This window comes from Hyperolius riggenbachi, chromosome 3 (assembly GCF_040937935.1).
Source record: "Hyperolius riggenbachi isolate aHypRig1 chromosome 3, aHypRig1.pri, whole genome shotgun sequence".
Classification (NCBI taxonomy): Eukaryota; Metazoa; Chordata; class Amphibia; order Anura; family Hyperoliidae; genus Hyperolius; species Hyperolius riggenbachi.
The window spans coordinates 57,173,324-57,201,128 of NC_090648.1; the positions used below are offsets into that span (position 1 = coordinate 57,173,324).

At 43.3% G+C, this 27,805-nt stretch overlaps 1 protein-coding gene across 1 annotated transcript in view; it reads left to right on the top strand.

The window, feature by feature from the left end:
- The window catches only part of LOC137562114 (zinc finger protein 850-like), a 184,296-nt gene that overhangs the window by 12,551 nt on the left and 143,940 nt on the right, over window positions 1-27,805 (top strand). The window contains exons 3-5 of the mRNA XM_068273448.1: window positions 3,741-3,769; window positions 15,471-15,503; window positions 17,879-18,724. Of these exons, the coding sequence (XP_068129549.1) occupies window positions 3,741-3,769; window positions 15,471-15,503; window positions 17,879-18,724 (908 nt within the window). The remainder of the gene's footprint in view (window positions 1-3,740; window positions 3,770-15,470; window positions 15,504-17,878; window positions 18,725-27,805) is intronic.

Genomic DNA, 27,805 nt, shown 5'->3' on the forward strand with positions numbered 1-27,805 from the left:
CTTAGTAGCAGCGGGGGCCCGGAGACTCAATCTGTGACGGCGCAGGCACAAGGCTGCAGGGGGCTAGTAAAAGCCCCAGGTAAGTGAAACTTTTTTTTTCAATTTAGGTTCCCCATAATTCACACATAATAATAAAAAAAAAGTTGGAGAGGGTGGGGGGACGTGTGGGTGGTTAGAGTGGGGGCTTTGGGATTGTGGGTTTCGGGGGGCGCAATTTCAGTGCTCACCATGGGCGCCATCTTCCCTAGGTACGCCTCTGCCCCTGGGCTGAGTCACATACTATTTGTTTATTTTGTATAAATATTCCTTTTTTAGCAAATACCTTAAGTTCTGAATTTGGGTTCCAAATTATTTTATAAAAATTATGTTTACATTGATTTTATGAGCAACCGAGCAGCTCGGGGTCACCCGAACCACTAGGAAAGTATAGAGGTCTAAAGCCCCATCTACACAATACAATTCTACATTTCGATCAGATTGAATTCGATTGATTGATTAAATCCGACCGATCAGGATTCGATTTGATTGGTAGTGTGATCGATTTGACATTGTTTTGCATTGATATTCGACCACCATACTGATTGAATCAAATCCCTATCGGACATGTTGGATTTAATCGATTAATCAAATTTGATCCGATCAAATCACATGCAGAATTGTATTGTGTAGATGGGGCTTAAAAGAGACTGAAAAGCACTACTACTAAAAAGCAATGCTAAGTATAGTTTGCCTTCTTAAAACAGAAGGAAACTTCTGGGGCATAAAGAGATAATTTGCATGTGCAGCAGTGGTGCATTGTGGGTAACCACAAATGTTCACTTATAGCTGAATGATTGCAAGTTTCCTTCTGTTGTAAGAAGGCAAATCACACCAAGCATTGTAATTACGCTGTGCTAACATGTTCAGCAGTTTTTTAGACAGTTTATAGTCATGGGACTAAGTGCCCCTTAGAGGAACTCAAAAGCTAATCATTATAATAGCCACTGTCTAATATCTCAATGTCCAATTCACTTGGGGAGGGAACAATTCACTTATCTATACCTTCTTGGGGATGTGAGTAGTGTTGGGCGAACAGTGTTCGCCACTGTTCGGGTTCTGCAGAACATCACCCTGTTCGGGTGATGTTCGAGTTCGGCCGAACACCTGACGGTGCTCGGCCAAACCGTTCGGCCACATGGCCGAACTAAGAGCGCATGGCCGAACGTTCCCCGAACGTTCGGCTAGCGCTGTGATTGGCCGAACGGGTCACGTGGTTCGGGCCCGAACGCGCTCTGATTGGCCGAACGGTCACGTGGTTCGGGTAAATAAATACCCGAACCACGTCATATCTCCGCCATTTGTCTGTGGGTTTAGCTTTGGGTAGGCAGGCAGGGTAGTTCGCTCTCCAGCCACGCTAGCCAGGGTCCCCCCCAGTCATTGTGTGTCGCTGCTGGGAACAGTAGTACACCGCTCGCTCAGCCACACTATATATAGCATTGTTTACTGCCACTGTGTACCTCGCTCAGCCACGCTATATATATAGCATTGTGTTTTCTGACACTCTGTGTACACGGCTTAGCCTGACTAATATAGCATTGTGTGTACTGCCACTGTGCACCTCGCTCAGCCACGCTATATATAGCATTGTGTGTACTGCCACTGTGCACCTCGCTCAGCCACGCTATATATAGCATTGTGTGTACTGCCACTGTGCACCTCGCTCAGCCACGCTATATATATAGCATTGTGTTTTCTGACACTCTGTGTACACGGCTTAGCCTGACTAATATAGCATTGTGTGTACTGCCACTGTGCACCTCGCTCAGCCACGCTATATATAGCATTGTGTGTACTGCCACTGTGCACCTCGCTCAGCCACGCTATATATAGCATTGTGTGTACTGCCACTGTGCACCTCGCTCAGCCACGCTATATATAGCATTGTGTGTACTGCCACTGTGCACCTCGCTCAGCCACGCTATATATATAGCATTGTGTTTTCTGACACTCTGTGTACACGGCTTAGCCTGACTAATATAGCATTGTGTGTACTGCCACTGTGCACCTCGCTCAGCCACGCTATATATAGCATTGTGTGTACGGCCACTGTGCACCTCGCTCAGCCACGCTATATATAGCATTGTGTGTACTGCCACTGTGCACCTCGCTCAGCCACGCTATATATAGCATTGTGTTTTCTGACACTCTGTGTACACGGCTTAGCCTGGCTATATAGCATTGTGTGTACTGCCACTGTGCACCTCGCTCAGCCACGCTATATATAGCATTGTGTTTTCTGACACTCTGTGTACACGGCTTAGCCTGACTATATAGCATTGTGTGTACTGCCACTGTGTACCTCGCTCAGCCACGCTATATATAGCATTGTGTTTACTGCCACTCTGTGTACACGGCTCAGCCAGACTATATAGCATTGTGTGTACTGCCACTCTGTGTACACCGCTCAGCCAGACTATATAGCATTGTGTGTACTGCCACTCTGTGTACACGGCTCAGCCAGACTATATAGCATTGTGTGTACTGCCACTCTGTGTACACCGCTCAGCCAGACTATATAGCATTGCGTACTCTGCCAGTCAGTGTGTATATTGCTGGGATCAGTAATACTCCACTCACCGCCAACCACTATATGAGCTCACCATGAGTTCCTCAGAGACCTCCACTGTGAGCAGCACTCCCAACAACAGCAACAGCCAACGCCCCACGCAAGCTATAACATCCACTACAGCAGCCAGTGGTCAGCAGCAGCCCTCTCCGGAGGAGAATGTTGTGTCCATCGGTCCGTCGCCAGAACGATTAATGAGGGCTGCCATTGAGGAGATGATGGGGCCTGATGTGGAGGAGGAGGTCGGGCTCAGGCCAGCATCCCAAGTTAATGTTGAGGACGATGAGGGGTCTGTGTCTGGGGATGTTGGGGTGGCAGAGGTGGTGGGTGGGTCAGACTCAGGAGAAGAGTTGTATGATGAGGATGATGATCGGGACCATCTGTATGTGCCTCAGAGTCCGACCCCGGAAAACATGTTGTATCGTGTGTTTAGGTACTAAAATCTGCGTTCCCACTTCCCAGTACTGCCTGCAGTGCCCGGGTCCACGGATCCATATAATTTTTTGGGCAGCACTATCAAACTGTGGTACTATGAGTGAGTTGCCATGGTCCTTCTGTGCTGCCTGTCACACTCACCGTCTGTCTGCAGATGGATTGTTCAACACAGCTACGCCATCTGACATGTAGTCCTGGACCTTGACCATCTTCTCTAGGCGATTGGTGTTGGAGGACGTGGAACTGCCCGATTGCTGTTCTGTGGGCTGCTGCATGGGTGTCAGAAAATGTTCCCACTCCAAGGACACTGCCAATACCATTCCCTTTTGGGCACTAGCAGCAGCTTGTGTTCTTTGCTGCCCTCCTGGTCCTCCTGGGTTTGCTGAAGTCAGTCTGTCGGCGTACAACTGGCTAGAGAAGGAGGAGGATGTCAATCTCCTCTCTAAAGTCTCCATCCTCAAGGGCCTGCTGGAATTGTTCCATTTTTGACCTGTCTGACACTTTCTTCAATCAGTTTTTTAACATTGTGTTTGTATAAACTGGGTATAAACCCAGTAATTGGTGTTGTCCAGATTCCAGAATAATGAATAATAATGAATAGTGAATAATGCGCGGGCCGCGTTCAATGCAGTCTAGCATGAATTGAGCCATGTGTGCCAGAGAGTCCTGCCAGACTCCTCTATCTTCATGTTCTTGTAAGCGTTGTGATTGTTGTGATGCACCATATTCGTCACCAGCATCACTTTCTTCCTCTTCTGCTGTCCTTTCCCGCTAAATTGTGGAAGTCCAACGTGCACCGCTCTGTCCCTCGGCAGTGGGGGCATCCAATTCCTGCTCCAACTCCAGCTGTTCCTCGTCCTGTTCTTTGTCATAGCTGGGACCAGAGTTTCCTGAGGCAGGTTGCCTGATGTTGGTATCATCACGCTGATCGTTTTCATCTTCAGAATCCCCCACTTGCATCATGCCAGCGGTTTCCATCTTCAACATTGATTTCTTCAGTAAACACAGCAGTGGTATTGTAATGCTGACTGTAGAGTTGTCACTGCTCAGTCACGCAACGTGGATTGCTCAAAATTTTGGAGGACTTGGCAGAGATCCAACATGGTGGCCCAATCAGATCCACAGAAGCTTGGTAGCTACTAGCTGCTGGAATGCGCCTCGGCACTGCGCAAAAGCGTGCTAGCATGTGCAGCGTAGAATTCCAGCGCGTAGGCAGGGACATCACCCAGCGAGCGATGGTGCGCTAGATTGAAGCGCTCCTGCATCTCTTGGTGAGTCCTTCAGAAGCGGTACTGGACTTTTAACAATGTTTTTTTTTTTTTCCTTCAACAGAAGATCTGCCACGTTGGAGTGAGGAGGACGCCGCCGACCCCGACACCAAGCTGAACCCCGGCGAACTCCAAGCAGAGGATCTTCAGGAACCCTCAAGGCTTTGAGCAAGCTGAGGAGGATCAGCAGTCCCGACGAGACCTCTCCTCATATGCGACTGAGTGCAGTGGAGCTCCCCAGAACAACCTCTCAGTTGTCACTTTGTCACTGGTCACTTTGTCACTTTGTCACTTTGTCATTTTGTCACTTTGTCATTTTGTCACTTTGTCACTTTGTCACTGGTCACTTTGTCACTTGGTCACTTGTCCAGATGATCTCGGTACACCTCCTGAGATTCAAATTCCTGCACACATTGCTCTGGGATTTGGGTGTGATGAATGATGCATCTAACTGGCCACCGGAGGCAATTAAGGCCTTCAAAACATTGAAAGCAGCTTTCTGTTCCGCCCCCATTTTGCGTCATGTTGAGTTGTTGACGTCATGTTCATCCTCGGCCTCGCCTTGCATTTCAGTGCGAGGTGCATTTTCCACAGAAAAAGGTTGTGAATCCGGGCACAACATTTGTGGCTGTTCCATTGACCTTTCACAGGTAGAAGATTGTGGGGGTGGGAATAGCTCCTCCGAATAGCCCATTGTGTCCTGAAAACTACTCATTGCATTGCTTTGCGCACACATTTTTTTGTCCTCATGCAAGGCCTGAGTTGCACCTGAAAGCGTGGCCTTCTCCTCCTGCGCCTCCTCCTGTTCCATCACATCTGCTGCTGCTGGGTTAGCGTTGACGCCCGGTCCCTGTTTATTGAACCTCTTATCTTTATTACATTTATGACTGCATGGCGGTAAAAAGCATGCTATCCGCACGCTTCTTGTCCTCATGCAAGGCCTGGGTTGTTGTGTCTCAAAAAGCATGGCCTTCTCCTCCTGCGCCTGCTCCTGTTCCATCACGTGTGCTGCTGCTGCTGGGTTACCGTTACCGGTCCCTTTTCCTGGAACCTCTTCTCTGTATTACATTTATGACTGCATGGCGACAAAAAGCATGTTACCTGTCCAAAGAAACATGACATTTTCCACATTTAAAAGACAGTTTTTCCTTTGAAACTTTACAATCAATTTTCTCAAAAACTATAAGCTCTTTTTCAAATTTTTTTTTTCCTCTTGTACCCACTCCCAAGGTGCACATACCCTGCTAATTTGGGGTATGTAGCATGTATGGAAGCTTTACAAAGCACGAAAGTTCGGGTCCCCATTGACTTCCATTATGTTCGAAGTTCGGGTCGAACACCCGAACATCGCGGCCATGTTCGGCCTGTTCGGCCCGAACCCGAACATCTAGATGTTCGCCCAACACTAGATGTGAGAGGGAAGTGTGTTCAAAAATCCATACTACAAATGGAGAACATACAAACTCTATGCAGATACTGCCCCACCCCAGGTTTGAGCCTGGAACCTCAGCACTGTAATGCAAGAGAGCTATCTACTATGCTTCTATATGTATATATTCCTTTTTATATGAATAATTACCTTTCCACTCTCTTATCACTATGTAGAATGATTGCATAATAATAATAAAGTGTTTATATGAAGTCAACATAATAATGCTCAATATAATGATATGTATCTATTTATTATAATAATAAAACTAGGAACAGGTAGAGATGTTGCGAACATAGAATTTTCCTGTTCGCGAATGGTAAACGCCAACTTCCGCAAATGTTCATGAACAGGCAAATCTAGCGAACTGCCATAGACTTTAATGGGCAGGCAAATTTTAAAACCTACAAAGACTGTTTCTGGCCACAAAAGTGATGAAAAAGTTTTTTCAAGGGGTCTAACACCTGAATAGGGGCATGCCGGAGGGGGATCCATGCCAAAAGTCCCACCAAAAATTACGGAGCTGACGCAAAGTCGGTTTTTAATCCCTAAAGGGCAGAAATCACATTATGTACAGCTCTGGGTGTTAGTGAGCTGTGGAGTGTCACAGACAGAGAAATGCAATATTACTATCATAATACAGTGAAATAATAATGCATTGGAGTGATTCTGTGCCTGCTACTTAATGAGGCAACAGCACAGCAGTAGTGCGCACATAGCTCTGGGTTTCATTGGGCTGTGAAGTGTCACACACACAAAAAACACAGGAGACCAATGTGCTAGCCCTCAACAGGGCTGTTTTGGATGCTTTCACAACAAGTGAGGAACAAGAACACAGGCCTAGCTAATGCTTTCCCTACCTATCTGCAGCAAGTAGCCAGCCAGCAGAGAACTGATCCAATATGGCCACCGCAACTGCTTTTTGGGGGTCCAGGAGGGGGTGCTAGCTGATTGGCTGCCATGTGTCTGATAACTGTGAGGTAAGGGGTCAAAATTTAGGTCAACAATAATGTATAGGGGGGGGGGGGGGGAATCAAAAACGCTAAATGTTTGCTGTTCGGCGCAAATACAAACAGCGGATGTTCGCAGCATATTGCTCACCGGTTAGGAGAGGCACTTATCATCACAGAGGTGTAGTGATTATTGTTCTTGCCTTGCAGCACTTTTCCAGCCTAGATACATTGTCTGTATGTTCTCCACATGTTTGTGTTGGCTATCTCTGGGAATACAGTTTTTCTCTCACATCCCAAAACATGATGGTAAGAAGAGTAAAATGTGACAATGGGCAGCACGGTGGCGTTGTGGTTAGCGCTCTCGCCTTGCAGCGCTGGGTCCCTGGTTCGAATCCCAGCCAGGGCACTATCTGCAAAGAGTTTGTATGTTCTCTCCGTGTCTGCGTGGGTTTCCTCCAGGTACTCCGGTTTCCTCCTACATTCCAAAAACATACGGATAAGTTAATTGGCTCCCCCTAAAAAATTGGCCCTAGACTACACTACTTACACTACATAATATAGACATATGGCAATGGTAGACAGGTTCCAGAATGCACAGTGCATTGTAGTGTGCTATGTATGGGCTTTCTACCTGCAGAGTAGTCAGAGGACCAATGACTAAAGCCTTGTGGACATCTGGACTGAACATGGTGGCCTGTTCTGATTTCTTTTAGATTATGTGAATGGCTGTGTGTGAGTTTGTTGTTTTTTTCTTTCTATAGAATTTTCAAGTATGTAAAAGATACACCTCAAATTCCTTTAAGGAATGTCCGTGTCTATTCTGCTGCTCTTTCTGGCTTCAGACATTCAGCATATGCTCAGTTCGTTCAACTTTTAGTCAGAACACCTGATCTCCTGTGGCAGCAATCATTACCGGCAGAAAACCAAAAATACAACCACACAAGTATTGTTTAAAAAGAAATATGGCTGCTTCCATATCTCTATCCATACAATGTCATTTTATAGTGGACATTAACTCTTTCACAGAACAGAAGGAAAACATGGAGAAATGCGCCCTGCATGTATTTAGAGAGTTTAGCTTCATCTGTGACTAATCAACTGTAATTTGATCTCTCAGTGGTGTCAGCTGGCTGCCGTGACAAGCTAATTTGCAGCTTATTTGTAAACGCAGGATGTTAACCCTATGTCTCCTTTCATGAAAGCAGGAAGTAGGCACACTGCAGATTTTTTGCAGGATTTGTATCAGCTTTAACACAGACATGTCTTATTAAAGGTTATTATGCTGTTGCTTATCTTCTAGAGCAGAGAGCAAGTTTTGAGTTCAGGCGCGCTAATGGATCTGCTGCAGACATTTTTGTGTCAGATCTCACAAGGCACCTTTAGGGGTCTTTTTGACCCCATACCTACATAGTTTTGCAGGCCCGGATTTACCTCACAAGAGCCTATAGGCACAGGTGTCCTGGCACCTTAGATTTCCCCCTCCATGAACCTACAAACCCTGGCCCAACTGCAGCGCAAGTGTGCTGGCTGGCCCAGCTGTCACTTTCCTCTTACTTCCCTTGCCTGTCATAGATAACAACAGGTGCCCCTAAGTATTAAGTAACCAGAAGTAACATCAGTGTAAAGTAGCTAGAGGTGCCCCAAGCATTAGGTAGCTAGAGGAGCCCCTGCATGGAGGGAGATTTCATCAGTAGAATGTAGAGAGCTGGGTGTTTTGTAGAGAGCTGGGTGTTTTGTAGTATGAGTGTTTTTGTTGCTTAATATTTTATATTGTTTTGGATATTCTGTGATAACAACTGAAAATCAATACCTAGTGTTACGGCACATGACCTTGTAGCTGTGTCCAAGTCAATCTGATTCTAATGATCAAGTGTGCCAAGAGCAGGAATCTTTTTCTAAAATCAGCGTGAATGAATGAGAATGAATAATTGCAGACACATTTAGGACCCCAACATTTTGGTAGGACAAGGGAACTTTAATATTATATATGTTTATATATATATATATATATATATATATATATATATATATATATATATATATATATATATATATATTAGAAAGGTCAGTTTGAGTGTTTAATATTTCATATTATTTTGGATGTTCTGTGATAACAACTAACAATGAATGCCTAGTGTTAAGGCACATGTAATTAAATGGAGATTCCACTTTTGTTAAAAACAAACATATAAATAAATAAATATTTGCAATAAACACAGATCACTCCTGCACAAATCATTTTGCAATTTTATTTTAACACATTTTTTAGAACCATCAGTGACCATAAGCTGAAAATATTCTTTAGTGGAGCCTCAGCTGCAATACACTCTGCACTCTATTTAAGGAGCTGTTATGATGAGACCCTCCAGAAATTCCTTCTTGCCACAAAAGCAATTAGCAAATGTTTGTTCAACACCTAAAAACAAAATATATTAAGCTGAAACAATACCTGCCTTTACTATATGGAGATAACCTGAACACAGTTTTTCCTCAACAAACTTAGAATGTGTCACATTAATCTATGTAATACACAGAGACAATCCAAAAATATTCAGTTTTCCTCAACAAAAGTTGAATTGCCCTTGTCATTTCCAGAGAAAGCCAAAAGAAAGCCAAAAGTTTTCTGTGCAAACTATACTCATTAAGAGGGATATGTGGGATGCTTTAGCACTACAGTAATGATTATAAAGCAGTAAAAGATACTGCAGAATATTGATGAGTCTGAATAACCAATAGCAAAACTATCTGCCTTTTCAAGATGCAAAAAGCTGGGTACACACATGAGATAAAAGTCTTTGGAAAATAAAAGATTAAAGGCCAATTTTACCACCTCCATGTAGCAGGAGAGCCATACCTACACAGTCTATTCTTCAGCTGGATACACCGTTCAGATAACAATCTGAGAAATTAATCTAACACATAGGTTTGAACGTTTGGAAGACCGATCATTCTAAAGATTTCTCTTTACTAATCTGATGCTAGGTACACATTACACAATTTTCTGTTAGATTTACCTGCCAGATTGATTTGTTTCCAACACGTCCGATCTTAATTTCAATCCATTTTCCGATTGATTTCCATAGAAGTATTGAAAAAAAATCGATCTGGCAGGTAAATCTAACAGAAAATTGTATTGTGTTTACCAAGCATAAGATTACATTTACTTCCTTTCTTGTACACACCTTGTTTAATGCACAGTAATCTGCAGATCAGATCTGAAAGATTGAGAGATAAGTATCTTTCATCTGGTACTGAACATTTTTTTCTGCATGGGGAGAGCACTGAAACTGTCCATCCTCTACTGACCTATTCATTGTATTCATCTATTGTTATGTTAGTGATCTCCAGCTTAGATCATTCCTTCAATTTGCCTTTTGTTTATACTGTGGAATATTAATGAAATTAACACCTTGCTGGGTGGGTGGGAGTTTCAGTAAAGAGGTCTTGAAACTGTCCTGTCATAGGTCTGTAAATAGACATTTTATTGTTAACAATACGACATTTTCAACCAATCCAAAACCACTTCATTTTAGTAAATGGAGGAGAAGTGAATATAAAATGGGTCAGACCTCAGTCAGGCAGAAGGCTCACAGAGAGATCACAGGAATAAGGGGACCCAATACTACTTTCTACCAGGTAACTATAAACATACTGCTTTCCTGATCTGTAATATTGATTGTATTGTTATTTTGCTTTCTTTAAATCATGTTAATAAGTTAGATATTATACAGAAATGGCTTTTGCATGTGTGACTCATAACTGGATGACACATGTCTGATTTTATATTGTACAAAAGTAAACCTGTTAGAGGGGAAACACTGATGCTGCCGCCAGTGTTAGGTCTGGGCTATACAGAAAATATTTTTTTGCTTGTGATCAAGAGATTTAACTTCCTGCTGAAAGGTGTTTTTTTGTGTCAACTTTGTTTATTATTTATAAAGTTAATTGCAAATAAAATTGTCCATAAAGAGTGTATATGAAATCACAAGGGTAAAAAATAAGTTAATACAGATGACATAATGTTCACGTAAATTATCAGATGTAGCGCTATCATGCTAAGGTGATGTAACATTATAAAAGAGAGGTATAACAATCTAAAAGTTTTGAGGAGAGTGCATTATGCATATATTTAAAAGAAGTGTGTGTTTATTTGAGTGCCATTGTTCTGAATATCAGTCATGATACTGTAATATTATCTAAGTGTCAGTAATTTGTGTGCCACTATTGTCATCCCGTACCTCTTAACACTATTAAATTTAACCTTTTACTAACCTCTCATAAAACACTAACCTTCCTATAACTAAGCCTCAATGTAACATTCAGCCCCATCCCCTTACATTAACCCTGCTATAAGTGAGCCTAGTACTAATCTTTTAGCCAAGCTTTTCAACCAGTAATCCTACATGGCAGCCAATAACAGTACTCAGCTATATTTTATCAATAACAGTATTAGCTATACCTGCACTGCACTCAATCTGGAGTTTGGCGATATAACAACCCAGCACTGATTTTACACTCCTATGCCAATATGCATGCTATGCAAACAGGCAGAGATAAGCTGCCCAATTTAATTGCTTGGCACACTATAGTCACACATGTACACTGAGGTTTATAGCAGGGAGTGCTTTTAAAAATGAAGGAAATCTTGAGAATCCCCCTTGAGGACTTGAACAAGCCTATAGCCTGTTGGTAAAAGGCTCACAGCTGTCAGATAATAATCCCTACAGTAAGCAACAACTTCATAGGAATATTTATTTTTCAAGTGCCAACATATTCTGTGGCACTGTACAGAGTAGGAAAACAAACAAGGGATACATAATGATACAGACAATGATATATGTCAAATATGGACACTGGTATAAAGTACAGAACTGGTCATTACAATAGCAGATGTAACATGATTACAATAGCAGATGTAACATGAAGAATAAAATGTATAGCAGAGTGCAAGCTATTAAATGAATAACATTCCAAGACGCAAAAGGGTTATACAATTGTAACTGATATTCGTGTATACTTATTTTAACCTCCCTAGCATTCTGGACGAGCTCAGCTCGTCCAGCAAAAACTTGCTGAAAGTGTTTTGGACGAGCTGAGCTCGTCAATCCCGCCAGGGAGATTTCCTGTTTCTCTGCACCGTCTGCTGCAATTTTCCCTCATTAGAGGGATTCCCCAGGATGGCTAAATGTCTGACTGTATGCTGTGGATAGCGATCTGTGCTACCCCCAGCATACAGAACAAGCATCCAGCCACCCTGGGGAATCCCTGTGCAGCTGGCAGGGCAGAGAATGTGCTGCATGCAAGGATTCCCCCTTTGTGTGCGGACGGGTGTCTGCTCTATGCGGGCTGGTAGTGGCTGGCGGGGATCCCCTCTGTGCAGCAAGGGGGGGAGGGGTGTCCCCGTTTTATGCTGGCTGGTAGTGGCCGGCGGGGACCCCCCTTCTGTGCGGGGGGGGGGGATGTCCCCGTCCTTTGCAGGCTGTGGGTGGCCGGTGGGGACCCTCCTTCTGGGCAGGGGGGTGTCCCCGTCCTTTTGCAGGCTGTGGGTGGCCTTTAACTCCCCCCTCCCAACCCCCATGCAAGCCCCCCCCCTTCCCCCTGAATTCCTTCCCTCAGTGTGAATCCTGTTCTACTCACCCAGGCTGTCTCCAGCGGCGCCAGCAGAAACCCTTCTTTCTCTAACGCTGAAGTCCTGGCCTGTGACGTTACCGCTACGAGGCTCGGTGACGTCACCAAGTCTCGTAGCGGTAATTACACAGAGCATGAGACTTCGGGGATGGAGGAAGAACGGATTCTGCCACCGCCGCCACTGGAGACAACCTGGGTGAGTAGAACAGGACTCACACCGAGGGAAGGGGTTCAGGGGGAAGGGGGAGGGGCTTGCATGGGGGATGGGAGGGGGGAGGGAAAGGCCACCCACAGCCCACAAAGGACAGGGACACCCCCCCGCCCAGAAGGGGGGTCCCCACAGGCCCCCCACAGCCTGCAAAGGAAGGGGACACCCCCCCCCCCGCCCGGCCACCCACAGCCTGCAAAGGACGGGGACACCCCCCCCCCCCCCCGACCAGAAGGGGGGTCCCCACCGGCCACTACCAGCCAGCATAGAATGGGGACACCCCACAACCCACTAAGGATGGGTCCCCCCTCCCTGCCCAAAAGGGGGTCCCCACCGGCCGCACACAGCTTAAGGGAAGGTGTTGGGGGGGGTAGCTTGGCACCCCATTACTGGCTACATGATGAGAAGAGAAGATAGAGGCACTGTTGAAGCATAAAAGGTACCTTTAATCCACGGTGATGCAGACAACGGGGTACACAGTGGGGGTCAGGGGAAGTGCCTGACAGCTGTTTCGCTAAATAAGCTTCTTCAGGGGCAGAGAATGTGCTGCGTGCAAGGATTCCCCCTTTGTGTGCGGACGGGTGTCTGCTCTATGCGGGCTGGTAGTGGCCGGCGGGGATCCCCTCTGTGCAGCAAGGGGGGGAGGGGTGTCCCCGTTTTATGCTGGCTGGTAGTGGCCGGCGGGGACCCCCCTTCTGTGCGGGGGGGGGGGGGGGTGTCGTCCCCGTCCTTTGCAGGCTGTGGGTGGCCGGTGGGGACCCTCCTTCTGGGCAGGGGGGGTGTCCCCGTCCTTTTGCAGGCTGTGGGTGGCCTTTCCCTCCCCCCTCCCAACCCCCATGCAAGCCCCCCCCCCCCCCCTTCCTCCTGAATTCCTTCCCTCGGTGTGAATCCTGTTCTACTCACCCAGGCTGTCTCCAGCAGCGCCAGCAGAAACCCTTCTTTCTTTAACGCCGAAGTCCTGGCCTGTGACGTTACCGCTACGAGGCTCGGTGACATCACCAAGTCTCGTAGCGGTAATTACACAGAGCATGAGACTTCGGGGATGGAGGAAGAAGGGATTCTGCCACCGCCGCCGCTGGAGACAACCTGGGTGAGTAGAACAGGACTCACACCGAGGGAAGGGGTTCAGGGGGAAGGGGAGGGGCTTGCATGGGGGATGGGAGGGGGAAGGGAAAGGCCACCCACAGCCCGCAAAGGACGGGGACACCCCCCCCCGCCCAGAAGGGGGTCCCTACAGGCCCCCCACAGCCTGCAAAGGATGGGGACACCCCCCCGCCCAGCCACCCACAGCCTGCAAAGGATGGGGAAACCCCTTCTCCAACCAGAAGGGGGGTCCCCACCGGTCACTACCAGCCAGCATAGAATGGGGACACCCCACAGCCCGCTAAGGACGGGTCCCCCTCTCCCTGCCCAGAAGGGGGGTCCCCACCGGCCGCACACAGCTTAAGGGAAGGTGTTGGAAGGGGGGGGTGGTAGCTTGGCACCCCATTACTGGCTACACTACACCTGGCACCCCATAACTGGCTACACTAAACCTGGCACCCTATACCTGGCACCCTATACCTGGCTACACACCTGGCTACCTATACATCTGCCTACACACCTGGCTACCCTGACATCTGGCTACATGTAGCTCCCTACACACCTGGCTACACATCTGGGTATTATACTCACCACGTCGCGTACCTCTGATAGCTTCCCCAGTGCCTTCTTCCATGTCCCTGTGCGGATTTTGCTTCTCCCTCAGCGATGACATGTCCCCCGGCGATCGGCGTTGATGACACCAGGGTCACACAGCGTCATCAACATCTTGCAGTAAACACTTTTTTTTTGTTGTTGAATTCAATGCAATAACCGGTATTGAATTCAATATTAAAAAAAAAAAAATAATTGCAAAAAAAAAAAAAAAAAGTTTGAAAATTATTGGAAATTAATTGAACCACTTCTTGAACGGAAATCCTGGGGAAATAGAACGCCAGGGAGGTTAAATGTCACCTTTTTTCTACTAGTGTTCCCAAGCCACATGTATCATTTTTTCTCCTGTATATAAATTTGTGATGCATCCACTGATGCTATGTGGTAACTTTCCAAATATACTATTACAATAATGAAAGTTTTAGTCATAATCTTTGTATTTTGTTTCTTTATCTTTACAATGTTAGAATTGTTTTTTTTTCCTCTGGAAAGGAATTATAAATGTGTCTTTTATATCTGTTGTGTTGTTGACTTAAGGCAAAATTGTTCCTTTATGCACACATCTAAGTAGTTTTTCATTTTCACTGTGTAATGGTTATCTTATTAGTAGATATTGTATCTGTTCTTGTATTCTGACTGTGAAGATGTTTCTCTTTAACTTAAAATAAACCATGTCCAAGGATTGAAATTCATCCCAATCAGTGGCTGATGCCCCCTTTCCCATGAGAAATCTTTATCTTTTCTCAAACGGATCATCAGGGGGCTCTGTATGGCTGACATTGGGCATGATTTACTAAAGGGTGCTAACACAGTTAGCACGCCTAAAAGCTTTGCACGTGCAAACTAGGGTGCTACGTAGTTTGCACGGGAAAGCTGTTACTGTTCGCGTGCTATTTTAGCGCACATAAAAGTTTGTGCGCATAAAGTTTTACGTGCACTACTTTGCATGCAAAATCAGCTGCTTCATGTGTAAAGTATGCTTATCACGCTACTTAGCACGTGAAGCAGCTGATTTTGCACGTGAAGTAGTGCCCATAAAACATTACGCGTGCAAAAGAGAAGAGTCATTTTGCACGTGATAAGCAGCTTTTCACTGGCGTGCTAACAGTTAGCATGCTTTTGTGAATCAAGCCCATTGTGTTGAAACCCCTCTCTGTGGGTGCCTTGTTGCATTGTGGGAAATAACAGCCGTTTCCAACTGCCAAAAATGCAAGCAGCATCTCCTTCCACTGAAATCACCTGCCAGCAGTAAAAAATGTCACCATATGATAAATGTCAGAATGTAAATCAGGGAGAGGAAAGATTTTACAATGGGCAAACACTGAATAAACCATTTATCCATAATTATTGTAAAAATTAAGCACTTATTTTATTTTCACTGGAGTTCCCCTTTAAAGGTACACTATCACGAAAAAAGTAGGCAGTTAAAATCTGATAGACCCGACAGGTTTTGGGCCAGTCCATCTCCCCATGGGGGATTCTCAGGATTTACTTTGTTTCAACAGCATTTCCTGAACAGCAGTTGCAAAGTCTACATGACAAAATAGTGTGCATGTGAGTAGAGAGGCTGGCTGGTATCTAACAATTTTGACAGTTAAACTGCTGTTCAGGAAATGCCGTTGAAAACAAAGAACACCCTTAGAATCCCCCATGAGGAGATGGACTATCCCAAAACCTGTGGGTTTTGTCAGATTTTAACTGCCTCCTTTTTTCATGATAGTAGATCCTTAAGTGATGAGGCAATTGTGGAATGTCTCATGCAATAGCTGTGATTTCTAAGGAACGTTAAAATGAGTTATTTCTGAATATAATGTCATCATGGGCAATATTTATTTGGAGCAAATCCTTCAAATTGCATTTTTCTGAGATGACAATTTTTCTGTTCAACTCTCGTTAATGACAATCTAATGAAAAACAAACAGCATTATAAGCTGTCCCATGCTAATTTCAAATGCCTGACATGATTATTCTATGAAGCATACTTTTGTAGAATATATATATATATATATATATATATATATATATATACACTAGTAAAAATAAGTGCCCATTAAAAAACAGGTGCTAGGCCACGGCTGCTAACCAACCTCCCCCGCCGGAATGCATCCCGCTTGCTCGTGCCCAACCGCTGTCCAAAGTATACAGTATGCATACAGTGAGATATTGTTTGCTTGGCAGTTGAAAAAGGCTATTATTTTCCACAATACAATGAGGTTTACAAACAGCAAACCGTCAGTTCTGGAATCACAGACACAGGAGGACGCAGAGACGCAGGGGCTTTATTATATAGGATATCTTACTATACTGTCAGAACGTCTCATAATATAGTAAAGTTAACATAATTATTTAATTGCAGGTGTGATACAAAAGCTGAATTCCTGCTCTACACCTAAAAGTATCTGTCAACAAAGTGGATATATATATATATATATTTATGTTACAGGCAAAGTACGAGATCAGGCATTCTATAGAATGCCCAAAGCGATTAGGCAATGTACAAAATGTCTGTTTCATTACGTACTTTGCCTAGGCATTCTATAGAATGCCTGAAATCATTCAGGCAAAGTGTAGAATACCCGGTTCTCTATAGAATGCCTGCTTTTTTCCGCACTTTGACTGTAACAGCTGCATATCTATGCTGTCAGTGAGGCTAGTGATGATGGGTGCATGCATGCTGATATTTACTATTTGTGGAAAGTGCTGCTGTGAAGGAGCCTTCAGGTGCTGCCAGGGGGAGCCCATGAGCAGGAAAGAGGAGAGAAAAGTTGAACATGTGCAGGAGAAAAATGGCAGTTGGGTTTTGGTAGTTGAGGCAGGGAACACACTTGTCTTTCAGTTTTCTGTGCAAGTTTTTCTGAACACCAAGTGTGTTTCTATGCAGGAAAACGTGCACGTTTTTTTCATAGCAGCTGATGTAATTGATAGAGAAAACTGACAAAATGTGCATAGTCATCATGCAGAATGTCAGGTTTTTTTCTGCGCGCAAACAACATATTAAGTGTGAACTAGCCCATTGATTAACATGAGTTCTCAGTTTTTCTGTGCAGAAAATGCGCACGAAAACAGTCAAGTGTGTTCCCTGCTTCAAGGCTAGTGAGGGGGAGGGGCCTTAAAAGCCATGATGCAGCAAAAAATAAGTTTAGAGTCATGATACAATGCTCTACTGCAGCAAGAAATAAGCATGATTTTTGTCAAAGACTAAAGAAGAGACCAGCCATTGGTGAGGCTGACAAAGCAAAGCAGAGGCACAGACAAGAGAGCACTACTGAAAAACTAAAGTAAGGAAGAGAAAGAGAGCTGCAGACATAACGGGAGAGGAGAGAGACAAAGTACGTAACAAAAACAGACGTTTCGTACTTTACCTAAAATGGTCAGGCATTCTATAGAATGTATCATATGTGTGTATATATATATATATATATATATATATATATATATATATATATATATATATATATATATATATATATATATATATATATATATATGTATATATATATATATATATATATATATCTTATTATACTGTCAGAACTTCTCATAATAGTGTAAAAATAACATGTAATTATTTAATTGCAGGTGCGATAAAAAGCTGAATTCCTGCTCTACTCTGAAAATATCTGACAACAAACTGGATCTCCAGCAGCCCATGATGAGTCACAGAGGAGACAAGCCGCATCGCTGCTCAGAGTGTGAGAAAAGCTTCACTCGTCCATCAGAGCTTATTAGACACCAGAGGAGACACACCGGGGAGAAGCCATTTTCTTGTCCTGAATGTGAGAAATGTTTTAATTTGAAATCAAACTTAAAAAAACATCAGAGGATTCATACTGGAGAGAAACCTTTTTCCTGCTCTGAATGTCAGAAAAGCTTTGCTGTGAAATCAAGCCTCATAGTACACCAGAGGACTCATACAGGAGAGAGGAGTTATTTGTGTTCAGAATGTGACAAATCTTTCACTCAAATGTCAAACCTTATACAACACCAGAAGATTCATACAGGAGAGAAGCCATTTTCTTGTCCCGAATGTGAGAAATGTTTTACTGTTAAAGCACACCTCATAGCACACCAGAGGATTCATACTGGAGAGAGGAATTATTTGTGCTCAGAATGTGACAAATCTTTCACTCAAATGTCAGACCTTATACAACACCAGAAGATCCATACAGGAAAGAAGCAATTTTCCTGCTCTGAATGCCAGAAATGTTTTACCAGTGAATCAACCCTCATAGCTCACCAGAGGATTCACACTGGAGAGAAGCCGTTTTCTTGCTCTGAATGTGAGAAGTCCTTCAGCACTCAAAAAATCTTCAACATTCATATCCGGATTCACACAGGAGAAAAACCATATAAATGTACAGAATGTGACAAATGCTTCACACAGAAGGTACAACTTACTCGGCATCAGAGAACTCACACAGGAGAAAAGCCATTTAGTTGCTCAGAATGTGGCAAAAGTTTCTCACGCCAGTCATCTCTGAGAAGTCATCAGAAGATACATGAGTGAGTGGATGTGAGCCTGTAAACTAATTTTAATTAAAAGTTTCTTTTAAATATGCATTTCAGAAGCTTATATAGCTTCAGAGACCATGTACAGTATACACATAAAGTAAATGTTTTTTGGTGATTTATTACAAAAAACTGCAGAGGAGGTGAACTTTGATCAGCTACTACACTAAAACCTAACTGATTTCCTAATATACTTTTAAATTTTTGTGCAATAGACAGTAATTCTATAAGGATATCCATCTAATCAGTGTTTTATTTACTGTTAAAGGACCTTTATCATCAAAAAAAAAATGAAATCCATGTGTATGCATATTTTTTTCAAAGTGTAAAATACGTTTAGAAATCTTTTTTCCTGCCACTGTAACTTGCAGTAGTTTGTAAAAATCTAACAGATATGATAGAGGATCCATCTCCTCATAAGGGAATCTTATGTTTTTCAAAAGCACTGACTGGATGGCAGGTGCTCAGGAAGGGAGGCTGGTCAGCATCTATGCGTATCTCCTTTCCAGTGAATGCTTTTGTAAAGAATAAAAGAGATAATGAGAATTCCACATGAGGAGATAAAATAGTTCAAAACTTGTCAGATTTATACCTACTGTTAGCGATAGCTATTGTACTTCTAATAAGTTTTTTTTTTTTTTTCCGCTGCGATAGTGGTCCTTTAACCTCCCTGGCATTCAGTTTCTGGTGCATTTCTGTGCATAAAGTGATCCAATTTATTTTCATAATCCCTTCTGTCCCCTTCTGTCTCCAGTGTGTCCCCTTCTGTCTCCCATGTATCCTCCTGCAACCCCCATTTATCCTTCCACTCCCCCCCCCCCCCAAGGTGTACTATGCAAAGCAGCAACTTGACTCACCTAATCAACAGCTTCACCTGCAATCTGCTGCAGCCGGCACTAGAGGTGCAGTGAAGGAAAGGAGAGGTCTGTGATTGCCAATGTAGCCGTTGATTAGGTGAGCCATGTTGCTGCTTCTCATAGTACATAGGAGGACACACGGGGGGAAGGTGGAGGGTAAATGCGGGTGGGCAGAGGAGGACAAACGAGGGTAGAGGAGGGCTCCTGGGCTGTATGCCTGGCACTGCATTGGGTATACCACTTTCAGCCCATTTTTCTTGCCCTGCACAGAGTCAAGCATCTCGCCCAGGAGGTTAAGTTTATGATCTGTAAATGTATCTTACAATCGGTTACTTTGCATTCATTGAACGTGATTATCTATGATTTCTATATGTGCACAGAGGTGTGTTGTTTAAGAAAATGATGTCAATTTAAAGTTGATTTCTTTTCATCTTTATCTGCTTATTGATTGATGTGTTAATGTGTTTCAAGTTTAATTCAATAAAACCTGAAATTTCTTTAGTATTTTGCTTTGCTGAAAATATTGTTTGCATTGTTATTCTATGAAGTGGGCCTTTACACTGATTGCCAAAGCAATTAAAAAATACCAAAACAGGGCTCACCAAACTGGTTTATCCCATATATTCAATCAACAGAGCGTACAAAAATGTTTTGAGACAGAACACTGAGCATCTGAGGAAGGGAGAGCGGCCCAAACCCTTCTGGCAGTCTTCCTGTACATTCTTTTGATTTAATAATTGTGATAGCTCCAGTTTTCTGTTTTTTCACTGGTATATCTGGGTGTGGTGGTACAAGGGCACCGCTTGGCCCAGGAGAATCAAGCAGGTGCTCACCCACAGCAGGTGAAGAAGGTCATTTTGGTGCCCGCACTGCCCCGCGCAGCACCTAACCTGGGCACCACCATAGACATAATGTTATTATGCAAGGGTAATACAGGGATCTGGGAATCACTGCATCTCAAATTACTTCTCCCTCCGAGTTGCTACGACTCAGAGGAGGAATAGTAATGACCACGGCCTGGAATTTGTGCAGTAGCAGGGTGCTCTGAGAAGACTTGGTGATGGGGAAACGCCATGTATGCCACAGCAGAGGCCTCCTATGCTGCCAGGGCTGCCCTGTTTGGTATCTGGGTGGTGAGGTACAGGAGCATTGCTTGGCCACACCCACAGCAGGGGCCTCCCGTACTGCCTCCTGCCAGGGCTTCCCTGTCTGTTACTTGTATGGCTGCTGCTGCCTCCCCTTCATTCATACACAGACCTCAGATCAGTGGTAATGTAAACAGGAAAGACTGTCACAGTGACCACTGCAGTTGTGGAAGTGAGGTCATTGCTCATTTCCTGCATTTGAAGTGTGCCACATGGTTACTTTGTGCTGATCTGCAGGTCTTCAAGTGTTGGCGATAGGCAGATTTCAGGAAGCTAGATACACCCACTTACCCACTGACACCAATGCCCTATATGGGGGGGTTGGTGGAAAGACACCTTGGGCAACCTATACTGGGAGTGGCTATATAAACTTGAGAGACACCTTGTCTAAGTATACTGGAGGCTACTGTCTTTGCTGGGGGTTCAATTTTGACTACCTACCTATACTGAAGGGGAGGGGGCACCTTTGGCTGCCTATTATTAAAGGAGAAGGGCCTCTGACTAGCAGGGGGAGGAGGGCCATATATTGTTTGCTACTATATGATGTGTCCATGTTCCAGGTGCATCTTGTAGACGTTCTCCCTAAATTATTGTGTCTTCCTGTGTCCCCTATGTGTCCTCCCGTGTCCCCATGTGTCTTCTTCTGTCCCTATGTGTCCCATTCTGTCCCCAGTGTGTCCCTTTCTGTACCAGAGTGACCTCTTCTGTTCCCAGTGTGTCCCATTTGTCTCCAACTCTCCTTGTGTCTCCACTCTTCCTCCCCCCATCTCCGCTCTTCCCCGTGTCTCTGCTCCCCTGTATATAATTACCTCTGTCGGTGATCACAGACTTCTTTTCTCCTTCACAGCTCCACTAACGATGGCTTCTTCTGATAAAGCGATCAGCAGAAGCCAACACTAGGGGAGCTGTGCAGGTCTGCGATCACAGAGGGAGCCATGGATTAGGTGAGACACGCTCCTGACACTGCTAATTATATACGGGGAGTGGAGACACGGAGAGATAGAGACACACGGGGGGCATTACAGGGAGTCCATGATGTTGCGGCGGGTCGGCGGTCCCTATCAGCAGGCGTTCCATAGGATGGTGTTTCCCTGAATTTGGCATATAAGAAGCAGGGACTTTTTGTCACCATTTTGGGGGAGAAAAAGTGTCTTATATGCTAAAAAATACGGTACATGTGTGTGAAAAATATTTTATTGGCATACTAACAAAACATGAATCGCAACACATTGGTCATGTAAAGGCGTTACAATTTGGTTCCATGCCTTTTGAAAAATAAACAGTTCATTACATTTTTGTATAGCTGTAGTTAGTGTAGGTTATCATAACAGACAATTTGTGTCTATAATGAGTAAAATAAAACAATACAAATATAACTATAATAGTAACCTCCATAGTGTTATCAGACTCGTCATACATGCTCATGATATATTGACTATGCACCCAGTTCTTCATTTTGACTCCTAGAACATCAAGAAACATCACTTATCAGTTTTTCTAATCTGGCTAAGCTTTAAGACTCATTTTAAACATATCATAACCATTGTTCCCCTCCTATAAGAAAAGTATTGGCTGTTCCTTGTGAGAGAGAAAATTGTTTTTTCATGTTCACAGCTTGTATTCATTATTTGGATCACTTCTGAAATAGTCAATGTTGTTTTAACCTTCCATTTTCTGGAAATAGATATTTTAGCTGCGGCATAATTGTATAGTTACATTTTGGGAGTGCAATGGAAGGAAAGGCACACCTATATTAACCTCCCTGGCGGTCTATTAGAAACCGCCAGGGGGCAGCGCAGCACTATTTAATTTATTTTTTTTAAAATCATGTATATTTATTATTTATAATGATTTAATAGTAATGTATATTGATATTGGCATACTGATGTAACTATAGTATATAGCACATACATGTGAAAGTCTGACCCGTCGCCCAAATGTGGCCCTCAGAACCATTAAATGTGTCCATCAAGTGGCTTTTATGCTTGCCATTATGTTTGGCCCTCTCTAGTCCACCTGGGAAGCTATTATGAATGAAAGCCTTTTATAAGATACCTTTGACGTCACTTTCTTAAATCTACTTGAAAGATCGTTGGTTTGATGACGCAACTTCCTTTTTTCTATTGGCCATTAACATTGATGTTTCTTCCGCTTTCCTTAACGAATACATCATTTGGAATATGTAGATTGCCACGTCACTTCCGTATCATTCGTTCGCTAATGATCGTATCGTTTTCACCTTTTCATCAACCTTTTCACAACCATTTTATGAATCCTCATTAAACAATCGTTCGTTGTTCGGCACGAACGATCGTTGTCGTATGTGTGTACGTAGCTTAAAGAGACACTGAAGCGAAAAAAAATATATGATATAATGAATTGGTTGTGTACTATGAATAATTACTAGAAGATTAGCAGCAAAGAAAATATTCTCATATTTTTATTTTCAGGTATATAGTGTTTTTTCTAACATTGCATCACTCTATAATATGTACAGATTACACAACACTCAGCATTCAAAAAGGGTCTTTCAGAGCAGTCTGTGAAGTAATTAACTCTCCTCTAACAGAGGAAAAGTAAACTGTTAAATTACAGTTGAGATAATAAAAATCAGATAACAGCCCTCTCCACGACCAAGTTAGTCGGAGAGCTTAATAGCTTTTTTGCATAGAGATAACAACTGAAGTTTCTCAACTCTTAAGGTCCGTACACACGCCGGACTTTAGGCAACGACGGGTCCGTCGTTGCCTCCCGCTGGGTGGGCGTGCCAGCGACAGTCCGGCGTGTGTACGCTCTGTCGTCAGACTGATACGGCTGTTTCTGAGCGATCTGCCGGGCGGATCGCTCAGAAACAGTCGTATCAGTCTGACGACAGAGCGTACACACGCCGGACTGTCGCTGGCACGCCCACCCAGCGGGAGGCAACGACGGACCCGTTGTTGCCTAAAGTCCGGCGTGTGTACGGACCTTTACTGTACTGGAAACAATTAGACTGATGTATCTGATCTTAATGTTTTTTTTCTTAGCTGTACTACACATACAAATCATAATATCATCATTTTTTTTCCGCTTCAGTGTCTCTTTAAGGCTTAGCTGTTCCTGAAATGTAAATCTACCTGTTACTTTGCATGAGCTATACATAAATTAAATGCAGAGTGTTCTATTTTCAATTTCCAGAAAATGTTTGCCAAAGTATCTAGTATTTTTGTGTTTTTGTGTTTATCACAAAAACACAAAAAAATAGTTAGATAACCGTACAAAAAAGCCTGAGAGTTCAGAAAATGATCTTTTTAAATGCACATTTTTTACCATGAAAAAAATCCATATTTTTTTTCCTCAAAAATTTGCAAAAAATACAAAAAAACCCCCCAAAATTTATTTTTGATTGCATTTTTACTAAAAAAAAACAATTTAACCCAATGTTTGCAAAAATTAATGCGAAAAAGAATATTGGTATTTTCACTCATCAATGATGGCATTAGACACAGCTTTCCAGTGGAGAAAGGAGGAGGAGTTTGTAGCTCTTAAGGTCCATACACACGCCGGACTGCAGGCAACGACGGGTCCGTCGTCACCTCCTGCTGGGTGGGCGTTCCAGCGACAGTCCGGCGTGTGTACAGTCTGTCAGCGGACTGATACGGCTGTTTCTGAGCGATCCACTGAGCGATCCACAGTTTACTTGCAGGTGTTGTTTCTCCAAACAAGTTCAGGGGAAGCGTGTATGTAAAATAGACATTCATCACATACTGGGGAACTGTAGTGTCTGAATGGATCCTTAGTGAATGTAAATAAACAAGGCATTTGTATGTGATGATGTAGAGCTCTCTCTTGGAGTGAATTCTTATGAAAGCCAGTGTTTGGTCAGTACCCCCTGAGCTGAGTCACATACTATTTGTTTATGTTGTATAAATATTCCTTTTCAAGCAAATACCTTAAGTTCTGAATTTGGGTTCCAAATTATTTTATAAAAATAATGTTTACATTGATTTTATGAGCAACCGAGCAGCTCGGGGTCACCCAAACCACTAGGAAAGTATAGAGGTCTAAAGCCCCATCTACACAATACAATTCTACATTTCGATCAGATTGAATTCGATTGATTGATTAAATCCGACCAATCAGGATTCGATTTGATTGGTAGTGTGATCGATTTGACATTGTTTTGCATTGATATTCGACCACCATACTGATTGGATCAAATCAAATCCCGATCGGACATGTTGGATTTAATCGATTAATCAAATTTGATCCGATCAAATCACATGCAGAATTGTATAATGTAGATGGGGCTTAAAAGAGACTGAAAAGCACTACTACTAAAAAGCAATGCTAAGTGTAGTTTGCCTTCTTAAAACAGAAGGAAACTTCAGGGGCATAAAGAGATAATTTTCTTATGCAGCAGTGGTGCATTGTGGGTAACCACAAATATTCACTTATAGCTGAATTATTGCAAGTTTCCTTCTGTTTTAAGAAGTCAAATCACACCAAGCATTGTAATTACGCTGTGCTTACATGTTCAGCAGTTTTTTAGACAGTTTATAGTCATGGGACTAAGTGCCCCTTAGAGGACCTCAAAAGCTAATCATTATAATAGCCACTGCCTAATAGCTCAATGTCCAATTCACTTGGGGAGGGAACAGTTCACTTATCTATACCTTCTTGGGGATGTGAGAGGGAAGTGTGTTCAAAAATCCATACTACAAATGGAGAACATACAAACCCTATGCAGATACTGCCCCACCCCAGATTTGAGCCTGGAACCTCAGCACTGTAATGCAAGAGAGCTATCTGCTATGCTTCTATATGCATATGTTCCTTTTTATATGAATAATTACCTTTCCACTCTCTTATCACTATGTACAATGATTGCATAATAATAATAAAGTGTTGATGTGAAGTCAACATAATAATGCTCAATATAATGATATGTGTCTATTTATTATAATAAGAAAACTACGAACAGGTAGAGATGTTGCGAACATAGAATTTTCCGTTCGCGAATGGTAAACGCCAACTTCCGCAAATGTTCATGAACAGGCAAATCTAGCGAACTGCCATAGACTTTAATGGGCAGGCAAATTTTAAAACCTACAAAGACTGTTTCTGGCCACAAAAGTGATGAAAAAGTTTTTTCAAGGGGTCTAACACCTGAATAGGGGCATGCCGGAGGGGGATCCATGCCAAAAGTCCCACCAAAAATTACGGAGCTGACGCAAAGTCGGTTTTTAATCCCTAAAGGGCAGAAATCACATTATGTACAGCTCTGGGTTTCAGTGGGCTGTGGAGTGTCACAGACAGAGAAATGCAATATTACTATCAGAATACAGTGAAATAATAATGCATTGGATTGATTCTGTGCCTGCTACTTAATGAGGCAACAGCACAGCAGTAGTGCGCACATAGCTCTGGGTGTCAGTGGGCTGTGAAGTGTCACACACACAAAAAACACTGGAGACCGATGTGCGCTAGCCTCAACAGGGCTGTTTTGGATGCTTTCACAACAAGTGAGGAACAAGAACACAGGCCTAGCTAATACTTTCCCTACCTATCTGCAGCAAGTAGCCAGCCCAAGTAGCCAGCCAGCAGAGAACTGATCCAATATGGCCACCGCAACTGCTTTTTGGGGGTCCAGGAGGGGGTGCTAGCTGATTGGCTGCCATGTGTCTGATAACTGTGAGGTAAGGGGTCAAAATTTAGGTCAATAATAATGTATAGGGGGGGGGGGGGGATTAAAAACGCTAAATGTTCGCTGTTCGGCGCAAATGCAAACAGCGGATGTTCGCAGCATATTGCTCACCGGTTAGGAGAGGCACTTATCAGCACAGAGGTGTAGTGATTATTGTTCTTGCCTTGCAGCACTTTTCCAGCCTAGATACATTGTCTGTATGTTCTCCACATGTTTGTGTTGGTCATCTCTGGGACCACAGTTTTTCTCTCACATCCCAAAACATGATGGTAGGAAGAGTAAAATGTGACAATGGGAGGGATTACATTGGGTGCTCTTCTGATGGGCAGCTAGTGACATGATTCTGTGCACTGTAACTGTATTGATTATCTCAGTACATTGTTGCCTGTTGGGGGTCTATTAGTAAGTGAGCAATCAGTCAGTGATGTCTTGGAAGCACCAAAATAGGAAAACATAAGATTCTCAGAGACTTAGAGAAAAGTAATATCCTTGTGGTTAGATGACATGGCCATGGGCCTCTACGGCTAACTGATTCCTTTGGGGAGTGATGGCTAACTTATCTGGTCCAGTCACATATTTATTTATTTATTTATTTATTGTATTTATAAAGCACCAACATATTACGCAGCACTGGAGTGATACTGACGTGCAAATCACCAGGAGCCTCATGCCAGCCATGGTAGACAGGTTCCAGAATGCACAGTGCATTGTAGTGTGCTATGTATGGGCTTTCTACCTGCAGAGCAGTCAGAGGACCAATGACTAAAGCCTTGTGGACATCTGGACTGAACATGGTGGCCTGTTCTGATTTCTTTTAGATTATGTGAATGGTTGTGTGTGAGTTTGCTGTTTATTTCTTTCTATAGAATTTTCAAGTATGTAAAAGATACACCTCAAATTAAAGCTGCCATTTACTCCTTTAAGGAATGTCTGTGTCTATTCTGCTGCTCTTTCTGGCTTCAGACATTCAGCATATGCTTAGTTCGTTCAACTTTTAGTCAGAACACCTGATCTGTTGTGGCATAAATCATTAATGGCAGAAAACCAAAAATACAACCACACAAGTATTGTTTAAAAAGAAATATGGCTGCTTCCATATCTCTATCCATACAATGTCATTTTAAAGTGGACATGAACTCTTTCACAGGACAGAAGGAAAACATGGAGAAATGCGCCCTGCATGTATGTAGAGAGTTTAGCTTCATCTGTGACTGATCAACTGTAATTTGATCTCTCAGCGGTGTCAGCTGGCTGCCGTGACAAGCTAATTTGCAGCTAATTTGTAAACGCAGGATGTTAACCCTATGTCTCCTTTCATGAAAGCAGGAAGTAGGCACACTGCAGATTTGTTGCAGGATTTGTATCAGCTGTAACACAGACATGTCTT